The sequence below is a fragment of the Suillus subaureus genome, assembly GCF_016647635.1.
Source record: "Suillus subaureus strain MN1 chromosome Unknown BJ212scaffold_23, whole genome shotgun sequence".
NCBI classification, from domain to species: Eukaryota; Fungi; Basidiomycota; class Agaricomycetes; order Boletales; family Suillaceae; genus Suillus; species Suillus subaureus.
Genome location: NW_024538579.1, coordinates 500910 through 523704, shown reverse-complemented (window position 1 = coordinate 523704; position 22795 = coordinate 500910). Strand labels below are relative to the sequence as shown.

At 48.0% G+C, this 22795-nt stretch overlaps 7 protein-coding genes across 7 annotated transcripts; 3 read left to right on the top strand and 4 right to left on the bottom strand.

Moving 5' to 3' along the window:
• Nucleotides 1–720: 720 nt before the first annotated feature.
• On the bottom strand, nt 721–2820 carry BJ212DRAFT_1578292 (cytochrome P450; the record flags this gene model as incomplete). Its single annotated transcript, XM_041342213.1, has 11 exons — nt 721–975; nt 1029–1161; nt 1225–1235; nt 1291–1416; nt 1471–1552; nt 1608–1797; nt 1849–1971; nt 2022–2137; nt 2193–2341; nt 2392–2716; nt 2769–2820. 11 exons carry the CDS (start codon nt 2818–2820, stop codon nt 894–896), a joined length of 1389 nt encoding a protein of 462 aa, XP_041191408.1. The 3' UTR covers nt 721–893.
• Nucleotides 2821–4198: 1378 nt separating this feature from the next.
• BJ212DRAFT_1482544 (uncharacterized protein) lies at nt 4199–5519 on the top strand (the record flags this gene model as incomplete). The annotated part of the gene is made up of 3 exons (XM_041340436.1): nt 4199–4436; nt 5222–5399; nt 5468–5519. 3 exons carry the CDS (start codon nt 4199–4201, stop codon nt 5517–5519), a joined length of 468 nt encoding a protein of 155 aa, XP_041191407.1.
• Nucleotides 5520–11074: 5555 nt separating this feature from the next.
• On the top strand, nt 11075–11941 carry BJ212DRAFT_1366325 (uncharacterized protein; the record flags this gene model as incomplete). The annotated part of the gene is given in 11 exon segments (XM_041336097.1): nt 11075–11107; nt 11159–11178; nt 11234–11248; nt 11299–11337; nt 11394–11423; nt 11483–11496; nt 11512–11513; nt 11541–11569; nt 11617–11677; nt 11733–11792; nt 11847–11941. Coding segments are annotated over 9 exon segments (194 nt in total), but the record flags the coding sequence as incomplete, so codon positions are not given.
• A 2342-nt stretch (nt 11942–14283) lies between these two features.
• Nucleotides 14284–15015, top strand: BJ212DRAFT_403495 (uncharacterized protein). Its single transcript, XM_041343115.1, has 3 exons — nt 14284–14561; nt 14617–14665; nt 14716–15015. Exons 1-3 carry the CDS (start codon nt 14320–14322, stop codon nt 14905–14907), a joined length of 483 nt encoding a protein of 160 aa, XP_041191405.1. The 5' UTR covers nt 14284–14319; the 3' UTR covers nt 14908–15015.
• A 1416-nt stretch (nt 15016–16431) lies between these two features.
• On the bottom strand, nt 16432–17622 carry BJ212DRAFT_403491 (uncharacterized protein). The gene is made up of 5 exons (XM_041343114.1): nt 17052–17622; nt 16980–16997; nt 16896–16925; nt 16747–16829; nt 16432–16679 (listed from the first exon to the last, which is right to left on the bottom strand). The coding sequence occupies exons 1-3, from the start codon at nt 17320–17322 to the stop codon at nt 16921–16923; spliced, it is 294 nt and encodes a 97-aa protein (XP_041191403.1). The 5' UTR covers nt 17323–17622; the 3' UTR covers nt 16432–16679; nt 16747–16829; nt 16896–16920.
• BJ212DRAFT_1275103 (ubiquitin-like protein) lies at nt 16595–16937 on the bottom strand (the record flags this gene model as incomplete). The annotated part of the gene is made up of 3 exons (XM_041331198.1): nt 16595–16679; nt 16747–16829; nt 16896–16937. The coding sequence occupies 3 exons, from the start codon at nt 16935–16937 to the stop codon at nt 16595–16597; spliced, it is 210 nt and encodes a 69-aa protein (XP_041191404.1).
• On the bottom strand, nt 17259–22519 carry BJ212DRAFT_1366317 (uncharacterized protein). The gene is made up of 13 exons (XM_041336096.1): nt 21398–22519; nt 20817–21169; nt 20616–20635; nt 20377–20525; nt 20143–20258; nt 19907–20022; nt 19367–19492; nt 19281–19311; nt 18946–19229; nt 18735–18874; nt 18120–18683; nt 17739–18055; nt 17259–17682 (listed from the first exon to the last, which is right to left on the bottom strand). The coding sequence occupies exons 1-13, from the start codon at nt 22463–22465 to the stop codon at nt 17553–17555; spliced, it is 3414 nt and encodes a 1137-aa protein (XP_041191402.1). The 5' UTR covers nt 22466–22519; the 3' UTR covers nt 17259–17552.
• Nucleotides 22520–22795: the final 276 nt, after the last annotated feature.

Genomic DNA, 22795 nt, shown 5'->3' with positions numbered 1-22795 from the left:
GATCAATTGAACTGCAGCAACGCTCAAGGTGGTTCATCTTCTCTCATCGGGGTCCTCGTATTGTCGAAGTTCCTGCAGTACAAGACAGAAAGGCATGTATTTCTTCCCATGCGTTTCACGTCGCCGTGGTTTCATCATTTTCGTCTAGGCTTTGTTTGTTGCTCGGCCGGCACAGCAAACACAGCAGCAAACCCAATCGCACGGCCAGGGATCATCCACGATACTGCCTTCTCCAGGTACTAATACTGCCACACAAGATGCAAGCCCTGCGCGTTCACAACTTGTACGATTGTTGTCTCATCTCGTGCTTTTTCTCTGCTGCGCATCCCCTGAGCATTCTGGTGGTAATGCACGGCATCAGGAAAACAACAGATCTCTTGTTTGTACTTAAGTAACTTATTGTGCCTTTCCGCGGCTTTTGACTCAACAAGCGAATCAAAGTAACCCTTTGAAAAGTGGGATGTATTTTGAAAATGCGGTTAAGACAAAAATACGCAAAAAGAGATGTCATTGTCCACTAAGATATAAAGCTCGAAAAACTTGTAAAGGAAATTAAAAAGCGATCTCAAAGGCATGGCGATCTGCGCAATTATTCACATAGTAAGCTCGGAAAGTCTCATAAGACTGATAATACTTGAGATCATAAGAAACAAACTGTGCACCATAGACTATTATAATGACACTATCGCCTGCACTTCAAGGTTGTCACTCTAGAGCAATGCTACGTGACATCCACCTATTCAAGCCTGTTGAATACCCACAAAAGTTCCGCAGAAGTAAATAACTCCCTATGCACCGAACTCCAACAATCATATTGCACAATTCTTGTACCAATTATGACGCATGCTAAGTGTGTTACTCCCGCGTGTTTCTCCGATCTCGCCATCGTGATCTTAGTAGTCAGCATCTTGTTCAATGAGCCCAAGGGCAGTTGCAGAGCGAGGCGTAATCGAACACTTGAAAGGTTTGGGGTGGCTTGGAGTGTGTTAGTTTAGACCAGTACCGGACGTGACAGATATGCGACTTACCTGATCGTACCCAATGGTAAGGGTTCAACCTCAGGGGTAATCTCAACACCATTCTCGACAACCTTTGAGATATCAAACACGGCCAAAGACATCACGATGGATATCCAAATGGAGGCATCAGCAAGGTGGAGACCTGTACATCAAAAGCAAGCAAATGTCACAATACTGTTAGCTAACTGGTGCGACCTGGACACACCTGGACAAATACTGGGGAGCAGAAAATTAGCATTCCGGTCAGAATCAGAACTGACTGTATGCATACCGTCTACCAAAGCCGAAACAGGCTGTGCGAGGGTCTGTTTCAGGTTCCTTTCCATCCTTAGCCAGGAAGCGTTCGGGATTGAATTGTGAGGGGTCAACATATGTCCGTGGATCGTTGAGCATGAACCTACCACAATCATGAAAATTACATTATGTTCATCATTTGAAGGGGAGTACTAACCAAACGTTAGGTATTACTAAGGAGCCTTTCGGAATATAGTACCCGTCATGGATATCGTCTTCAGTCACGCAGTGGGGGAAACCTGTCATTGGGATACCCGTGGTCAGATAGAAGTGTCATAAACGAGATCTAAATACCTGTAGGAATGACAATGTTCCAGCGGTGGACTTCCTTGACAAGCGCAGCAATATAGGGTAGGGAGTCGCGGTCGGCAAAGGTAGGAAGACGGTCAGGACCGACAGCCGCATCTATTTCAGCCTGAGCTTTCCTTTGCACATCAGGGAAAAGTGTCATAGCTAGAAAAAACGAGTAGATTGCAGAAACAGTCTGTGGAAATCGGTTTGGCACTCTCAGAAGATGTTGTAGGAAAGGACTAACTGTGTCAGAACCACCGCCGTACATGGAAATAGCAGACCATTTCACAGCGTGATCCTCTTCCGCAGACATATCACAGCCTTCTAGGAGATTCGAGGTGAAAGACATGGGGGCGGTGCCATCAGCCTGTAAAATTTAAACTTCAACATATCATTGCAAAGCTGCAAACAAGTCACCATCTGATCCTTGACGAACTTGTGGGGTGCAGAAACCATTTCTTCGAGGGCCTCATGCCATTCATGTGCTAGGCACTTGAAGCCAGCACCGGGGAACCACGTAGGGACATTTGCCACTGAAATAGTAAGGTCATCGGAAGCAAATGCAAACGGTGGAATAATATAGCTTACAGAATGGTAAAATATCAACCATGAAGGCACCGGGAGCTGTAGCCTGCGAGGCATTGGCTACAACGCGGTCTGCAAGGTCAATGAAGGGATCATTATTCTCCTTCACTTCGTAACCATGAGAGATGCGCAGAATGACAGCGCCAGCAGTACTATGGCAAAAATTCAAGATCATGTTATTGCGATGATAAATAATACATACTGTCGGATATACTCTTGCAGTTGGTCGGGTTTCGCAAGCACACGCTTTAGGAACCGGTGAGTCTCAACTTCCTCGACCACGTTGTATACGTCCATTCCAGCACGACTTCCGATGACCCGATGGAAGTTCCTGCGGTGCTGGCGAAAAAGGTCACCATAAGGAAGGAAAGGTAAAGAGTCCTTCCAGCCAACAAGTTCGCCCGCCATAGGAAGAACAGGACGGCCAGAGTACAAAATGCTTTTACTGTCTAGCATTTCCATCGCAGCCTTGGCAGAGTTTAACACAATGATGTGCCGACCCAGAACCTCGATATGCGCGATATCACCTGTAGAAAGATTTTTGAAATTGCATGATTTTGGGATAATGGAGTCACTTACCATACTTCTGACCCCACTCAGTAAATGTGAGCCAGGGCTTGATGCGAGGCATATCTAAAATATTGCCAATGAGAGGCCATCCCCGGGGACCAGGTGGATATGGTGCAGGATTCTTCCTGATGACCACTTGCTTTACCAGATAGACTCCGACACCTGTAAGGCATAGTAAATCCGGCCAAGTAACGTTGGTGATTGACAGCATGGTCTAGAGGATGAGCAACTTAATAACGGGGATGTAAAGCGAATTGATCAGATAAATGGACATCTTGTATTTAACCCATTTGAAAGACACGTCACACGAGAGTTCTGTCGGAAACTAGTGACTAGGAGTTCGCTGTACGTTGCCAAGAAGTACCCACTGGGGAAAAAGAGACCCTCACAGGCCCCTCCCTACCAACAGACGAGCGACGAACATGTACTGCCGAACACCCTAGGCATCGTACGGACGGGCATATACGACTCTTAGATTTTAAAAAATCATTTCGTCTTCTTCTGAGAGCTGGTCCCACTGCTGCACGTGTCACTGCAGAACCAATCTGCTTCAGGAGCATCAACACATTCAAAATGAAACTATGTATCGAAAACGCAATCAGCCGCGATGATAGAAGCATGTTGAAACAAGACAAGCCTGTATCCGTTCATTGCAGCTATCAAAATTGCATTAGACCATTTCTCCGGATTCCGGCCGTCGACGCCAACAAATTCAATTCATTTTGTGGGTCATCATATTGAGTGTCTATATTGAAAATGACATGATTCTTCACTTGAAGCGGCAAGCTGCCAGGGTGATGGTCAGACGAGGCAGAAGGTACTTACTATGTATATCACTCGCATCAAACAAACCTTTCGCGGACGCTTACAAAGCAATACAGCAGATGACGAGATGTGTGTCTGTGCTGATTCGGAGTCAGGCCCCAGGCATAGGTGCCACTGATAGACACGGTTAAATCGTGCGACATGCCAGGTAGACAACGCAGCGGACAATTGTTCATCCACCTCATCCATCGTCAATGATGCCAGACTGGATTCTGGAAATTGGATTCGGGACATTTCCCACCTCTTGAACCTTCGTCGCTGGGAACTTGTCGCTTAGTCACTGAGCCAGGTGCTTTGCATTAAACATTTACTATTTTCACGTCTAGTGCTAGTCGTGGAGTTACTGCCATGGCACGTACCCAAGTATGCGAGACAGCGAAGAGTCAATTTGCAAGTTCTCTGGGTACCTATATCAATCAATTTACTTTATGATATTTGTCTTACTCCTTCAAGTTGAACAGTGGCAGCACAGTTAGTGCTGTCGGTCCAGAACTACGGTTCTCCGTGGTCCGGTCCATGGTTCTCAGCCTGTAAGGGGTCTCTCAGACCCAGTTTCTATGTTACGGGAAACTAGTCTGAGAGACCCACCCTCCTACCGTCTAATCATATAGTTCATGCTCGCATTCCCTCGTGGATCTCCAGCACCTCCCTACGGGCCTCCATTAACCGTTTTCGAACCTCCCGGGCCAGCACCCCTCCTGACATGCGTCCAGCTTTCCCCTCTGACACCTCCAGCGCTGTCTATATTGGTCACCATCATCTTGTCGATGTGCCAATCCATTCAAGGCCACATCCTGTACCTCCAGCGCTTTCTCTCGTTCTTGTCCGTTCACCCTCCCGTCCCACATCAGGGTAGCGCCTGCGCCTCTCCTGTCACCACCACCATACTACCGCTATTGACATTTCTGCTGCCGCACCATCGGGCGATATAATCATTTAAACACTCCTACAACACCCTCCTGCATCGGATATGCCTAACTTCAGGAACTCACTCCCATAAACTCATACTCCCATACCTCGGGGCTGAATGTACAGCTTTTCTCCGGATTCAAACGAGCACCGGGACCGCTTCGAGGTGAGTTCAGTGAGTTTGTTCATTCACTGGTACATTTGGGACTTACTTGCGGTTCACGATACTACAGTTAGCTACTGTCGTTCTCGCCTGCACAACCATCCATATAATCTGGCAGACCTTATCCATTTGGCATGTTTATCCTGAACTCGTTGATTTATCTTAACTAGTCTTAGCCAAGTAGTTAACAGATTCCAGATCTATTCCTCCTAGATCGTGCAGGTTTGATACCCGCCAGCAATGGGGTTCCCCAATGATCACACCTTGGGTATGAGCTCGTGGAGAGATCTTCGAACGTCGACCACCAGACTGATGGCCAAGTTGTTAACAGATTCGAAGTCTGTTCCTCCTGGATGGTGCAAGTTCGAAACCTGCCAATCATACTTTTTCTCCGTGATCTGAGTGCTGCGTATCACAGTACAACAGCAGTAGTTTATTGGGAGCAACATCGAACTGCATGTGTCTTCAAATACTCAGTACATGTAGTGATACCTACTCTAACATAAAAGTTCGGAAGGACATAAAGCTTGGCGGGAGCTGGAAGCTGACGAACTCGTTTGTCCAGGACGTGAAGAGGCGGATACACCACCTTGTGAGAACTGTAAAGCAGCTTATGTCTGGAACACGTTCAACCTCCAAAGGAGAAGGGGGTCTTACCAGCAGGCTGCACTGGTACTTCCGTTCTACAACATGATCGTATTGGATGTCTCTGCTGGTGGCGTGCTGCTGCTTGAGGCACCAGCGTGGGCTTACTGGCGAGGAGGATGTAGTGGATATGCTAACTTATGCCTTTTTCCACTGTGGGTATTAGCGATGCGCTACGAGACAACACTAGCATCACGAGATGGATGTCGAAAGGTTAGCTTTTGCCTCGTATCGCAAAAACGTCCACAAAGGGAATCTTGCGTAGGCGATGAGTATGGTTCTGGGGAGCAGAGGTGCGAGAAAAGAGACAATTTATCATGTTCTTCATTCTAGACCCTTCGACGTGGCAAGTGGTGGTAGCAGAACAGTTGTTGCGTCCAGGCGGAGAACATGGATCAAACACTCAAAGGATGATGATGCGTGGGCCGACACCAGTGTACCATATACAACTCTCGCAGAAGAACCGATAAACATAAGGTTTGGTGGGGCATTCCCGCACGACGTACGTACGGATGGAAAACAGATACATAGTCAAATGCCACATGGAAGAAGGAAGATATTACTAGTCTTATATGATTGTCCTACCGGAATCCAAGGGCAACGAAATAAAGCATCGTGGTACTGGCACAATTCTTCGCCTGTCGAGAAAGGGGCGATCAAAATTTCTAAGTCTCTGTAGCGTATCGGTGAATTCGGACGACTACCCTTGGCATGCATCGCTCACCTATCAGCTTGCCTTATCTTCTCATACGCAACTAAAATGACATCTGGTGTATGCTGAAGTTCGAACATTGGCCGGAAGAAATGTACGGAGTGGAGAGGAAGCGCGGGATGCTGTCAAATGCTCATCAGAAGCATCAACTTAGTCCTTACGTATAAGAAGATGCACAGCACATAAGTACTAGTAGCGCTGGTTGAATTTGTGGGCTTCGTCCACAAAGAAATGAATGTGTGAATGTGTGAAGCGAACACAAGACACAGCTTTGAAAACTGCATGAACGAACGACTGCCAAATTTCCTCAACTCGCAACCCAACACTCATTGATCACCGGTGATTGTGGACTGGGCTCGTCTGAAAAGTGCTTCCTGTGAGTGATACTCAGGCTGTAAAAATTAACGACTTGCTGACCAGCGACTTCAGATACTTACAAAGATCTCTGGCGCATTCTCGAATTTTGCAGCACCTGCATCTGTTATCCGTCTTGTGAGTAAGGATTGAATCCTGTAAGCACACTGTATATGGCTTGTGTGGTTCTGACAAGCATCAAATTGAAAGGAGATAGGCCCTGGACTCACCAGGAATCATTGTCGTTACCAGGTAACCTGGTCTGATTCCAAGACTTCTCTCGTACACACGATCTGCCGTAGTTGACCTCCGAGCACGGACCATGCCTTCCTCCACCAGTAACACGCCAGCGATCACGCCAATCCAGACAATGCGAGGTCATACCCACTGGGTAAATAGTGTTGTGCACTTGCCTGACGGACGACGCATCATCACAGGTTCGTTGGACCGCTCACTCCGACTATGGGACCTAGAGAGCGGTGCACAGATAGGCGAGGAATGGCGGGATGGGAATAGCACAGTGTGGTCCATGGCATTGTCTCCAAATGGAAAGACAATCGCAAGCGGAAGTGGAATCGGTGATTACAGTGTGAGGTTATGGGACGTTGAGGCAAATAAGGTCATTTCAAAAAGGATAGGACACACCAATGTTGTGTGCGCATTATGCTGGAGAGCGGATGGTGAGCGATTAGCGAGTGGATCGTGGGATGGGACAGCAAGAGTCTGGGATGTCGACAGCGGCAAAACTATCCTGACAATTGAAACCGGGCAGCAATGGGTGAGGGCGATGGTGTACTCGCCTGACTCATTGAAACTTGCAACGGGCGGACACAAGGAGGAGGCTGTAAAAATCTGGGATGCAGAGACGGGTGAGCTTCTCAACACACTCAAACACGATTGGGCAGTTCGCAGTTTGGCCTGGACTTCGGACGGGAAGAAGCTTATCTCTGGTTCACATTGCCTAATTAGGATATTCGACACTGCCACTTGGCAGCAGTTGGCCATCCTTGAAGGTCACACAAGTGATGTCGACGCCATCTCGCTGTCTCGAAACAACCGCCTCCTTGCAAGTGTATCATGGGATAAAACAGCGCGTTTATGGAATCTCGACACCACCCTCCCAGTTGGACCACCCTTTCAGCACGAAGGTAGTTTGCGCTCCGCAGCCCTTTCCCCTGATGGAAAGGTGCTAGTCACTGGATGCGAAAACAAAAACGCGTACACATGGGACATTCACGCCATCCTCAAAGAATCTGGCCTTGAAGATCTCCTTCTGCCCATTCCTGATGTAAATCTCACAGTTCTTCAGTAAAAACTACCCTAATATCCCATTCCTAGGCTCCAACTCGAAAATCGTTGATGAATGTACGTGACGTGTTCCTTAATCTTTTCAGCCACTTCGAGGCTGTCACTCTAGAGTAATGCTACGCGACGTCCACCTATTCAAGCCCGTCAAATAGCACAAGGTTTTTTTGATGGCGTGCAAAGTGGTGCCCAGGTCGGTCGTCTGCATTTTTGACCAGTTCTTGTTCTTATCTCTCTACTTTCAGTCCTCTGCAGCACGTGTTCGGACACCCCTTCTCGAACGCTGGTCGTCCCTCTTCCACCACTTTCACTCCGATGCCGATGCCGATGGAGTACCCGAACTCCAGCAACGCCCAAGGCGGTCTATCTTCTCTCGAAGTCCTCCTATTGTCGAAGTTCCTACAGTACAAGACAGAAAGGTATGTATTTTTTCGCGTGCGTTTCACGTCGCCGTGGTTTGATCATTTCCGTCCAGGCTTTGTATGTTGCTCGGCCGGCACAGAAATTACAGCAGCAAGCTCAATCACACGGCCGGGGATCGTCCACAACACCGCCTTCTCCAGCTACTACTGCAAAACCTGCACACTCACGGCTCGTACGATTATTGTGTCATCTTGTGCTTTTTCTCTGCTGCGCATCCCCTCAACACGCCAGTGGCAATGCACACCCAACACAGCAGCAATCGCAAGGTTAAGTGCAGACTCATGGCACAACATTCCAACCACAGTACCAGTAAGGTTAATCACGGGCTCAGGCGTCAACATCGCAGACTCAGCCTGTCACCCCCTCCACGTCTGTGACACCTACTGCTATCGATGCTCATACTACCGCGCCAGGCGCAGCAAGCGAACAGCTACGCCCCCTTCCATTGCGCACCTGTATTGTTCTTTTTCTCTGCTGCACATCTCTCCCGCATGCAGATGGGCATTAACACTGCAGCTTCTGCACACCTATCTCATCTTTGCATCTGGTTCTTTTGTAGTTATTGTTATCGCTTTGTTCATCGACGAAGTAGCTCGTAATAAAGTAGAACATGCTGCCAACATCATACCAGAGCTGTCAAGAACCAGGAATTACCTTTGACGTTGCGCTCAGAAGTTCAGAAACTGGCAGTTGATTCACCTCACGCTCGGGTGGTGCCTGGGCACTTGACATAACGCTGGACCCGTTACTTAAATAGTATGTGTCCTCGATGCTTTTTATCCGGTTTTCGCTGCCACCTTTCTCACTGCATACTCTTAGAGAGCCTCAGATCTGTAGCAGCTATAGATCCAAGGCTGTTCAAGAGTATGTCTCAAACAATAACATCTCGAACTTCCGAGTCCTTCGCTTGATCCGCTTTCCCACCCAAGCCAAATCAATTGTGCTCGTCGAAGGGCACCAGAGCTTCTGAAGGCCACGTCGCCTTTGCCCATATACGACACCACCTGATCTAATTCGTTATTGGTGCAAGTATTTTTATTTCGATGAATTTTCGTCCTTCTCAATTCTGTTAAGTACTTTTTTACCACCTCCCAGTACAGGACAAAGTCAAATGTTGAGGTGAGAGTTTGACTTTAAATATTCTATCCCTCTTATGCGGCGCCCCCAACACCCGCTGCTGTTTATACTCATTCCTTGGGGCAGCACCTGATATCAGGCGTTATCAGAGTCGCAGTGGCATCACTTGCAGTGATAGCACATACTAGTTGAAGAGATCACTGAAGTTAATGCTGCTGCGTTTCGAGCAGGTCGTGAATGTACTTTTCACTCTGGGTTTGTACTTTACCTTGATTGGATGACACGCTAACCACATCACCTGGATCTTGATAGTTTTACGCCATGTCTTTCACCCTTCCCAGTGCAGGAGAAATACACCACCACTGCCAAATAGGCGTCATTGGGACTCATTGCAGGCCCACACAGATCCCCCGATATTGGGCACAACCTGAATGGTAACAGCTTTTGGTTGCACCTGATATCGGGCGTTCATCGGAGTCGCAACGTGTCACCTGCATCTTTCTCCATGGTGTCCTTTCTAGAGATTTTTGCAGTCGCTGTCGCTGTGTTTTGAGCAGATCGCCGAACTACTCTCCATTCTCTAGGTTCGTGCATTATCTTGGTTATGTGGCACAATACACATACTGACCACGTGCCCTTGACAGGTCTGCGCCATCTCTTTCACCCCTCCTTACGCATGAGAAAAAAGGCGCCCCCAAAAAACCGTTATCAGTCCCCTTGGGACTCATTGCACACGTACGCAGTACCCCCGATACCTGCTGCTACCCACAGTGCTCCTTTGGTTGTTGCGTCAGGGTTCCAAGCTTCTAGGTTCGTGCCTAGCCTAGGGTTTAAAATCGGAGTCGCAGCGTCACCACCTACTGTGGTCCACGTGTCTCACATGAAGATCCTGGTAGGTGGTGGCGCTGCGTTTCAAACAGATCAAAGAGTTGCTCGTCACTAGCACTCTACAGGTCCGTACCTTGACTCGGTCGTTCGGACACTGTTAAGGAACCCTCTGCGGGACATGGTTAACTTAGTACCTAGATATGATAATTGTGACAGGTCCCTGCAGTGCCTTAACAGTTCTCCATAGTATACTGATACTAAGCGCAGCCCTAAAAACACGTCCCTTCTCTCTTTGTTTTTCTGTCGCTCTCGTCGTCCTGCTTTCCCCTCCCACCTCGAGAGCCAGGCCGTCATTTCTGTCTCACAAATAGTCAAGCTATTCATTCTCATAAATGTAGGACAGGACACTTCGCCGATCGCGATTGTCTTTCCGAAGACATTGTAACCATGTCTATGCAAGAGATCACTTTGCAGTACGGACGTCAACATGTTAAGGTCCTGCGAACCCTTCGCTTATTTCGAGGTTGGACCTTAGATCATCCACTTGCTTGCCAAGGTTATATGGATGGTGATGGGACTTCATTTGGTGTTTTCCAGCCATGTCGGGGTGGGAAAGATCGTAAGTATACTGATGATTACGCGGCTGACAACTTGAAGCTTCTGAAGGGTCACCCTGTAACAGCTACCGGTGACGCTGCAGGGTGACCCTTCAAGTTGTCAGTCGTGTGATCATCAATATACTTACGACTTTTCCATTGGTAGCGAATCATTGGTTCGTGATGACAAATGGAAAAGTGCGATGCCGCAAGCTCGGCACAATGTCGTACAATTTTCATTAGTTCACCAAGTTCACAACTCTTGTTACAAGTTAACGAGATTTCAATGCTGTCCCATAAGTATTGTACGTTGGTGATCAGCAACCCATCCCTCGCTCTTTGATTTCGTCATTTTATCTGCGCAGTTTAATGTCGGGACTAGAAGAATCTCTCTATGCTCTTGACTGGAGTGACTACATAGGAAGTTCGTCAGCCTTGTTGGAAACGAATCATCGTGCTGAACTTTGTTGTTTTCCAGTTGTAATCATTACTATGACAATCTATGACTACGGTTGGTAACTCTCATGAACCTTGCGGTGCGGCTGAGCATAATATTATCTAGTGCTTCAGTTCGAGAAAGAGGTAACGAGGGAGGCCGTTTCATCGTCGTCGAGTACTCATGATCATATTGCCGCAGGTCACGTTTTTTTGGGTTAGAACTTAACCTCAACAATATCAAATGCAGAACTGACTGTTATGCAGGAAAGACAGTGGTCAGTGATGGCATATCTATACATTGTCGTGAGTTCCACCCTGTCAAAGTGCATCTTGGTTTCCCATGTTTGTTGCTATATCAGGTTCGATATTTTGGTATTGTCCTTGCAATGTGCGTCGCAGTGGTTGTGTCCTTCAGTTAGTATATTGTATGCTGACGCTGACTAGGCTTTTCGGCCTCTGTACGTGACATGACGCCAACTGAGTTGTCATTAGCTGACTAGCGCTAGGGGGAGGTCTACTTTATATGCCTGAAGCAGTGAGTGTATCGATTCTTTAGAGAGTTCTAGATTGACCCAGATTCAGTCGTACGTCAGAAGTTCGCTTGATAGTTCGGCCTGACCTGCTGCTGACCTCTTGTTTAGTTGTGAATATGTCGTATTCAACTGAAACTAGCTTTGCTCATCATGTGATTGAAATAGGTTATGGTACGCTTCTGTTCATGCAATGGGGTCTTTCTGGATACTTTTGCTTGGCAGAAGGTAAGTCATCCATACATTCTCGCACCTTTGCGCTTACAGATGTTGCATGTGCAGTCATTCTCATCTGGCGTCTTTATGTTCTATACAACCAATCCAAGCTCATACTTTATGTTCTACTGGGGTTCTTCGTACCTGTCGTCGTGCTCTATATAGGGGTGGATGCATTTTTATGGAGTCGACCCTCTGCGATGTCAGGTGAATTTGTATTTTGATTGAATTCTTTGCACGCTGACAGCGCTGATCCCTGGTTACACAGTGCAAGAAATAGTAATAACTGCAAATATGAAGTACTGCACGGCTTCCTTCCACATCGGGCCCATGCCTGCGATATATGCTTCCATCCCCATCATATGCTACGATATCTTCTTGGTTGTTCTTGCCATTGCCAGTTCTTGGGAAGCACCTGAAAGAACGAAAGGAACTTGAAATGAAGCCCAACACCTACGTGGTACTGATCGTCCGATACCATATCATATACTTTGTCCTGTAAGTTCCCCTTCATTTGTTGTGTTCTCTGAAAGCATTCGTTAAATCATCGTAGGAATTTGGCAAGTCAAATTGTCATGATCACGTTGTGGGCAAACATTTCGGTATGATCTCCTGTGATTCTAGAGAGATTTGCTCTAATGCAGGCATGCGCAGACGGTGGTGCGGTATCTCGTAATATTGTACTAAGGATACCGCGCCATTGATTATAGCGCCACGTCTTATCATCAGCATTTGGGATACGCATGCCAACGACAACTGCGTGCATGTCAGTACAACGTTCGAGGATTGTGTCTGTTGGACTTCGCCACCGAATTTGGAACAGCCCGAGATTGACTCCCATGGTGATGTTCCCAATTGAGGAAGGAGGTAGAGTGAGGTCCCGTAATTGTCCCTAACTAGCGTCGCCTTGATAACTATTCTCTATTAAATATTCACCAGCCTAGCAACTATGGATAGTAAGAAGAATTGGCCGAACGAAGATACTAAATGACTCACCTTGTATGGCCAATAGGAGAAATCCATATTGTCAGCTATTTTTTTACATCAGTCAAACTCCAGGCAATAGTGTGATTATTCATATTGATATTTTCGAGGTAGATAAGCACTGCCCAAGCTACCTAATAAGGTGGTCGGACAGGCAGGATCATCTCGAGTGCGCAACAGCCACCGGTGACGCAGGGTGACGCTTCAGTTGTCAGCCGTGTGATCATCGATATACTTGCAAGTTGCGACCTTTCCGCTGGTAGCGAATTATCGAGGACAATAATTCGTGACATCAAATGGGGGGTGCGGCGCCGCACGCTCGGCACGATGTCGTACAATTTTCATTAAGTTCACAGGACCCCAGGTTCACAAGTTCACAACCCTCACAAGTTAACGAGATGTCGATGTCCTTATAAGCATTGTACGTTGGTGATCAGCAGCCCATCTCTCACTCTTTGAGTTCGCCATTTGATCTGCACAGTTTCATGCCGAGACTAGAAGAATCTCTCTATGCTCTTGACTGGAATAATAACGTAGTCGGGTTCGTCAGCCTTGTTGGAAACGAATCATCGTGCTGAACTTCGTTGTTTTCCAGTTGCAATCATTACCCTGATATCCTATGAGTATAGTCAGTAGCTTTCATGAACCTTGCAGTGCGGCTGAGCATAATGCTATCTCCTAGTGCTTCAGTTCGAGAAAGAGGTAACGAGGGGGTTTGTTTCATTATTGTCAAGCACTCATGATTATATCGCAGGTCACATTTGTTTGGGTTAGAGCTCAACCCTAACGATACAAATATTCGGAGCTGACTGGTTATGCAGGAAAGGCAGTGGTCAGTGATGACATATCTATACCTTGTCGTGAGCTCCACCCTCCCAAAGTGCTTCATGGTTTCCGATTTTCTTGCTATGTCAGGTTCGATATTTTGGTATTGTCCTTATAATGTACGTCGCGATGGCTGTATCCTTCAGATGCTACATTGTATATTGACGCTGACGTCTAGGATTTGCGCCATCTGTACGTGACGTGATACCAACTGAGCCGTCATTAACTGACTAGCACTAGGGGGAGGTTTGTTTTATATACCTCAAGCAGTGAGTGAATCGATTCTTTCTTTAGAAAGTTCTTGGTTGACCCAGAGTTAGCCGTACGTCAGAAGTTCATTTTCACAGTAAGGCCTGACCTGTTGCTGACCCTTTATTTAGTTGTGAGTATATTGTATTCAACTGAAACTCGCTTTGCTCATTAACGAAATCGAAATAGGTTATGGTATGTTTCTGTTCATGAAATGGGGTTTTTCTGTATATCTTTGCTTGGCGGAAGGTAATCATATCCATATACTCTCGCACCTTTGCGCTTACCCATTTTGAATTTGCAGTCATTCTTATATGGCGTCTTTACGTCCTGTGCAACCAATCCAGGCTCATACTTTATATTCTACTGGGATTGTTCCTACCTATCGTTGCGCTTTATATAGGGATGGATATATTTTTATGGAGCCGACCCTCAGCGATCTCAGGTGACTTTCTATCTTGATTGAGTACTTTGCAAGCTGATGCCTAGTTGCATAGTGCAAGAAATAATAACTCCAAATATTAAGTACTGCACGGTCTTCCATCGCATCGGGCCCATGCCTGCGGTATATGCATCCATCCCCGTCATATGCTATGATATTTTATTGGTTGTTCTCGCCATCACCGTCCTCGGGAAGCACCTGAAAGAACGAAAGGAACTTAAAATGAAGCCTAACACCTACGTAGTAATGATCGTCCGATATCATGTCATATACTTTGTCCTGTAAGTTCCCCCTCGTTTGTTGTGTTCTCTGAAATCATTCATTGAACCACACTAGGAATTTGGCAAGTCAAATATTCATGGCGATATTGTGGGCCCACCTTCCGGTATGATCTCCTGTGACTCTAGAGAGGCCTGCTCTGACGCAGGCATGCAGACGGCGGTGCTGAATCTCGTACTATTGTTCAAGAATACCGCGCCACTGATTATCGCGCCACGTCTTATTATCAGCATCTGGGATACGCATGCCAACGACAACTGCGTACATGTCAGTACAACGTTCGAGGATTGTGTCTGTTGGACTTTGCCACCGGAATTGGGGCAGCCCGAGATCGACTCCCGCGTATGATGCTCCAAATATTGAGGAAGGAGGTAGATTGAGGTTCATACTTCCCCCTAGCTAGCGTACACCTCAAATACCTATTCACTTAAATGCTGCACCGCCATCTACAAGGTCTGCGGGGATAATATTAGCCTGTAATCTGTTATTTTCGTAGTCAACGCACCATCTCTGTCAACACTCTTGAGCACTATGTATCCGAGCCCCTATCGACTAATGGCCTCTGCTGTACTCTCAGGCTCGTCAGGATCCAGTGGAGGTAGGGCACGGGAGTAGAATCTACAGCCACGAGTGCAGGTGTTTCCAATCAACCAAAGGGAATGAAATTAGTCGATGAACAGTAATTCCAACAGCATGCGGCACACCATGATCGTAGCCCATGTCACTGCCTTCTTGCCCTCCTCAGTAGTTATACCTTCCTTTCCGCCCCAGCAGTCACCAATATTAGGACATCGTGCCTCACATGCAGTATGAAGACCTAGTCGCTGAAGTCCTTGATCGTGTTAAAAAATGCTCCCGAGGGTTTAGAAAGCTAGGCAGCCGAGGTCTGGAGTGGATGTATAAACATTATTTCCCGAGAAATGTCAATTTATGCACGCCCTTTGGTGTGAGCGGACATAACATCATGTTCGTTATTCAGCATCTTACAGGATCGCAGGTGCACGATGAGCATATTGGCGTGGCCTCGTTCCTCTGTCAGCCGACAAGAACTTCGCAGCCTGAGAGTCCAGTACTTTTCGGCGTAGGCAACACTTGACACACGAAAGTCAGATTTGGGTAACTTACATCGCGCAGACGACAGACAACAGGAGGGTGTTTCGTGAAAAACATAGAGCACCGTGGACTGTCTGCGGTGGATAAATAAACAATCATAGTCGTAAGTATGACCGGGAGAACGCTCACCTAGCCTACCTGCCCCGCGGGTGTTACTGGAAAACAAATGAGGGCAAGGCGATCATGCAAACAGCCGACCTAGCCCCTGTGATACTCTTCCAGTTAATGATAGAAAGTAGACAAATAACAAATCGATTTTCTCTTCCGCCTCCTGCACCCTGTGTCATTCAATATCACTTAAGAATACTTGAAATATACTCCAGTTAATAGTTAGTTAGAGTCGACGTGACCAAACGGAAACGTGTGTTTTGAATGGCGTATCTGTGAGCTACAAACTAGACCGACCGCCATGGTTTCGAGCGAATTGGTCCTTCTCCACGCTTCAGGAGTGATACCACCAGGTACAAGTGGCGTTCAACCTTTCTCTGATCGTGGAGTCAAATATGTTTCAATGCTACCCAGGGTGTAATGGACAATACCTAGTATTCTCTCTATGGATAGGCCACTTGACCAGATAAGTGAAGAGTTGACGATTAGACGAATGGAGTACCAAATATGAACCTGCTGCAAGATCATCGGACCATCGCGTTCAGGTAGGAGTTGCCAAGCTAGACGCAGACATCGAGGAAGAAGATCAATCAGAAGTACGTGGGAACACTTGAATATGATCAGCTGCGTGAGTAGAAAGAAGATATTTACCATGCCGAGTGACCCATCGCCGAAGATGGGCGATACGAGATGAGAGCGATACAAGAAGTGAAAATCAAGTATTTATGATGCTAATAACACAAAGTACACCTTGCGATTGAGTTTCTGCCTTGCTATAACACGATTTCGCCATGCGCAATAACCGTCCGCGATCTCAAAAGCCGCCACGGAGAGCAAGAACAAGGTGGAGTACTGATCCTGCGGAGATGTTGAACTCCTTAGCGGTCTTGTCATCCGGCCTGGATCATAGCCGACAATGATACGGTCAGTTTGCGTGGTCTGACGGAAATGAGGGCGATTACGCACATCTGTCTCCCACCGAAGATCAACCTTTGCTGCTGTGGTGGCACACCGGACTGCTCTTCAACCTTCTCTTTGATGCGAGTAATCTGTGTCCCCATATGATGGTTTGTGAGCTTGACAATGACGAATACGCTCTGTCATGGGCTAGATACCTTGTCATCGAGATCTATGTCCAACTCAATCTGTCCGTACATGACAGTTAGTCATGAACAGATCGCAAGAATTGGATTGGGCACCTCCTTGCCAGTGAGCGTCTAGCGGTCATCAGTGTAGCGAAACGGCTGTTGGGAGTGAGTTTGAATGCTCACCTTGACTTTGATGAGCATGGTCAAAGATACACGCCGTGAAACTACGCCCCCGCTTTACTCGATGGTAGTGTACGTGCCACAAATACTGAGAGTGCATGATTGGTGTTGTGTTGAAGTTCAAGCTCCGCGAACCCTCTTCGACCATCATACCCCCACGTAGGCGTCCGTTCATCGACATACAGCGAAGCGGCTCAGGTATGTTTGCAGGTTTCTTAAAGGTCAATATTGACTGTCCCAGGACGCAAAGCAAGATAATTGATACGAGCCACATATAAAGAGCTATTTGTCTCTACTTCTAACTAACGATAATCTAAATAAACGAATCATTAATGGTATAAAACGAGTGTGCTGCGTAGGTGGTAGTTGTCCTGTCGAAATTGTTGAATGCTCTAGTCCATGCGTTCCATCCAGTGCGGTAGTAGTTGGTATTCCTTTGCTAGTTGTTCGGTGTGGTATTGGTGCCCGTCCTTTTGGTGTGGTTGCATGAATCTTCGATGACCTTCAAGCCCCAAAAATCAAACTCCTATCCACAGATGCATCTCCCTCGTCACTGCTCTCCTCCTCCTCCTCGATCCCTTCCTCCGTCTTAGACCTCTCCTTCATATACTCATGCCCCACGAAATTCATCACGCTACCAACAACACATCAGCACATACCCAATACACAACGCAACAAAAAACCACTCACTAAATTGTCCCATCCGCGCACCCCACTACTACCTCCTCATGCGTGAGCTGCATCGACATCGGATTCTTCTCTGGCACCGCCAAGCCCGTAAACTTGGGCGGCAACGGACCTAGAAGACCTTTCACGCCCTCAGGCGTGGCATGAGCAAGCGCCGCCCATGCACCCGACAAAGGGATGATATTTGCATCTATATCAACGCTCGGCGTTGGGGACGAGAACATCGGATTTGCATGATCCGTTGTAGGCCCCGTGTCTTCATCGAGTGGACCATCAAGGACATCAACCTTGTCCTTGTCTTTATGCGTCGACATCAGAACCTGAGTACACGAAATGAACAAATGAGGACCAGGTTCAGTTGGGAAAATGACGGGACAGACGTACCCTTCGATCAGCCCCCGCTCGCGAACTAAACCTCGTAGCAGTAACCACCCTTCTCTTCCTAGGATCTACTGCCCCAACAGCAACATCAGGCGTCTCCACGAGCGCAACGAGCTTGGGAGGTGCAGTCAGAATTGCCGCCCGCCCGAACCGAATCGCAAACCCATCTGCACCCGCCGCACCCATAGGGGATAACGGTGCACCCATCGGGGACAGCGGAGTGCCAGATCGAGGAAGTAGGGAGAGCGGGGATGGTGATACACCTGAGTGCTGAGATGCGCTGAGATTGGAGGAGAGAGGCGTGGAAGGTGTCCCAAGCGAAAGTCGCGATTTGGGTAAGCCCGATGTACTCACCCCGAGTGCAGACTGTCTGCGCTGGGGAGTAGACATCTGCGTGGGCCGTATAAGGGATGAGACGGCGCGTGATCTCGGGTTAAGGGAAGAGGGTGTAGGTGAGGTAAGAGTCCTTCCAGTGAACGTAGGGCTCATCGTAGTCGTCTCGGCAGGGGTCTTCTCGTCTTCGCCTTCGGTCCATTGCAGATGCAAGATCACAGATTTAGTCGCACACTAATGAGAAGCAAATGAGGTACGCAGACCAAAAATAAGCACAACACTTACAGTCATCTGCGAGCCTTTAGCCGCGAACCACTGCAACATATTATTAGGCGCAGAGCCCACATTAAACAGCTTCGCATGCAACACAGGGTCGCTACCACCGAGTTCGCTGAGCTTGAACTGCGAGATCATTTCTCTCCTCTCTGTGTACCATCATCAAACCATCAGCAACAGAGTACAGAGGAACTCGACAGCAAAGAAACAAGAAACCCACTAATCGAGAAAACCCGAACGATGCCATCGATAGTCACGCCCACCACACGCTCTCCCTCCGCCTCTGTGCCCCCTTGGACGATCTGCACACCGATATTGATTGTTGTCTGCTGTCCAAACCTCACGATCTTCGTCCCGGCACGCCAATCCCAACACACGAGAGCCTTGTCAGCGCCTGCGCTGACAAGATTCTTGGAGGAAAGCGCAACGGCGCGGATACCATTGAGGTGTCCGGCAAGTTGTTGAAGAGGCGTGAATGTGACGGAGGAAAAAAGGTGAACACGGCTGTGGCGCATGATTTCAATTCGAGCATGAGATATACACAAATGGACGCACCCAACATCATGAAACCCAACGACGAAAACCTCTTCGGCACATGAGCTCCAAACACGCGTAATGCATTGTATCAAAAAATGACATACCTTCCTCCGCCAAGAAATCCACGCAGCTCACAGGCTTCTTCACCTGCAGGCACTTTTTCATCTCGCCGGTGTCGATGTCCCAGAAACGGATGGTTTCATCATAGGAACCTGAAATGAGGCGCTTGCCTGTAAGAGGGTCAGCGAAAGTCCATGCTTGGGGAGAGTAAAAGCAAAATGTAAAATGCAAGGGAAGGAGAAATGGGGGTAGATGGAGAGTAGTTGTGAATCAGAGTGGCTGGAGGAGCAAGACCTGCTTTTAAATACAGCCGCTGACCTTCAGCCTTCCTGGTCCACATTCTACGTCCACTAAGCATAGTCAAAAGGGTACGCGAGCACCGGAGGTGGGGCGGAATGGAGGGAGGGCAGCTGTGAATCGGAGTGGCTGGAGGAGCAGGACCTGCAATACAGCTGCTGACCTTCAGCCTCCCTGATTCACATTCTACGCCTCTTCATCATCAATACAGAAGCCTGCCCCATCCGGGGGGGTGCCGTCCACCTCCAAAATAACGACACCGAAAGCACCCAAAACACGCCCCTCACCTCTCAACAACAACGTCGTACAGAAATTTGTATGTCCATTCAAAAAGCGTATGCTCTGCGGAAGCGCATGCGCAAAATTAGACTCGCGGTGGTGGAGGGAGCGGTAGAGAGGGTACCTGCAATGCAATACAATGAAAGAATTAGTAAATGTAAGTGTTGAGGTCATGATGGAGAGGGATAACAGAGGCGAGTGGGAATGGGGACGAAAAAACGAAAAGGGAGGAAAGAGAACCCACCATCCCTCAGGCTTCGCCGGTGCCCTCACACGGACCGGATCATTGGCAGTTAAGCGCAGACAATGCCATCTCCACAATGTAGGATGACGAGTTGCAGTATACCATTTTTTTGAGACCTGTCGTGTCGTCAGTACCCATGCTTTCGACTAGTGCCTCAGGGAACAAGGGTTCCAAGCGGAATCAACATGTCCCAACATCCCACAAATTATCACAAAACACCAACAAAACACTCACCAGCCCAGCCTTAACAACCTCTTTCACGCTCAACTTGCTCAAGATTTGAAGGGCGATCCCAGGAGCAAGGAAACCGATGATATCGAATGAGCTTTTGAGGTATTTTTGGAGGAGGAGGATTTGGAGGGGGATGTCGCCTGGGAGGGTTGCTATTGGTGGTCGGAGGGAAAAGTGAGAAGTGGGGGGAAGAGAAGGGTTAATTAGCTGGCGATTCCTCTATGAAGATGTGCGGGACGTACATTCGAGTATGATCTGGATACTACATGATAGAGTGTAAGTGTCAGCGTCTTTACCAAAACGGGAGAGTAACAAAGGAAAGAGAGGCGAGGGAACAACTCCAGAGACTACCAAGTGATCTCGCCTCTGCATCGATCAACAGATACGACCTCCTTCCATCAACAAAAGAAACAGAAACCCAAACCATAAAAAGAAAGACTCACATCCTCCCCCGCCCCTCCCTCCCCAACCCCCTCATAGCCCTCCTAACATCCCTCTCATCAAGTTTCTTCATAGCATCTACCAAATCACCACCCTCTGCGGTCTCATCCCCATCCCCCCAACTAACCGCGTCCCAATACCCCCTCTTCCGTCCACCACATACACAATACTCGCCCCCCTCCAGTTGCAAAGACCCTTGGGCCTGAGACTGAGACTGAGAACGCAATTCTGCGAGTTGAGCTTGAAGATGATAAACCTGCGCCGCGCTACTTGCGTGCGCACGTTCGAGGAGACGCTTGTAGGCAAGGAGTTTGGAGGTATGGAGTGTACGGATTTGGGTGAGGGCTTGGTCGAGCTGTGGAGTTGAGTTAACTGGGTTTGTTAGAGAGGTGAGAGGTGGGGTGGGGTGGGTGGATGAAAGTGGGGTCTGCACAGTGATACAAACAAGAAAAAAATATGTGCATGTAGTGCGCGTCAGAAGGACGTGGGTACGCAACGACAATAAGACTGTACGCGATCCAATAATCGCAAAAGCACAGACAGAAAAAAGTAGAGACGAAGCACTAAAACGAAACGAACTCACCTCTTCATCACCTTCCCCATCCACATCCGTAATCATATCAAACGTCATCCCATCATCCTCATGATCCCAGATATCCTCCAGACCCGTGTCATCATTCAAATTGATCACGGCACCGTTCATGACGCGTCCGTTCACGCGTCTTGGACCTCCGATGATACTCCCGGTACCATCGCTGAAGACGCTCCCTACTCTAGTCCCGCCCATGGCGCTCGCAGTCACAGCTCTTTTTGAGGCGAGGGATTCGGACAGCAACGCGACGGGCTCTTTACCCATGAAGTTTGAGCCAGGAGAACGGACTTTTGGACTCGGAGAGTGCATATTTTTTGTTCCAGGGGACCGTGTCATATTGGATGTCCCTGATGGTGTGCGCTGTAGCTGGGTGCGAGCGAGAGGAGAGGACTTGGAAGGTGTGATGGATGAAGGTGTGTTTATTGAAGGGTTTGGTTTTGAGGGTGTGTTGCTTGAATGGGGCTTAGGCGCAGAAGACGGGGGTACAGTGGTAGGAGTACTCTCCATGGAGACAGTCCTGGTCATAGAAACTGTTTCACCGCTTCCAAATACTGATGCAGAATTGGAAGTAGCAGAGCTTGTGGTACGCACGCGGACTGACGCGGATGAAGGATTGTTCTTGTGCTTTGCGGGACTTGGAGATGTGAAGTTTATAGCAGGTTTGGGAGAGGCGAGGTTGACTGAAGCACGGTGTTGACGTGATGGAGTTAGGGCAGATGTTTCTGAAACGACGCGTGCTCGAGACGGGGTTGATGACACTGCGTCTCGATTTCCATTCGAGTCTGTAGTGCTGCTAGTGGAAGCATACAAAGAACGCGGGAAAGCACTTGGCGGACCTGTGCCAGAACGCTTCAAGAGCGTCGGCGTCGTGGAGAGCATGTTTGAGGTGGAATTCAAATTCGAAATTGGTTTAGTGGGCTTCACAGTCGTGCAACCGCTCGCATCACTTGTGATCGACAGTGCACGCGTCTTAGGGGAAATACGCGTAGTAGTTGAGTTTGATGTCGTGCGCGACAACGACAAACGTGAGCGGGTCGATGTCTCAGAGGGCGTCGGCATTCTAGTTCAGTGGCTTGTCACTATTGGGAGCAACCACAAAGTAACAAACCGCGTTCTTCCCACGTCCACGGTTCTAACTTCTGGCTCAAGGATTCAAGACTACTGGCAAATTTTATGTGCCAAGAATCAATTACTGGGTATAAGTTCTGAGCTCCATCGCAGTACTATTCTTTCCGTTCTTGTTATTGCAACTTGCATACAGTAAGACTTTTTACAGACCTACAACGACCATGCCACTCCCCAGAGTCGCTCCATTCCAATGGTGCCAAGTGATAGACTCGGACAGTATGACATTAGGGATGCAATAGCACCCGAAATTCATGCTGTAGA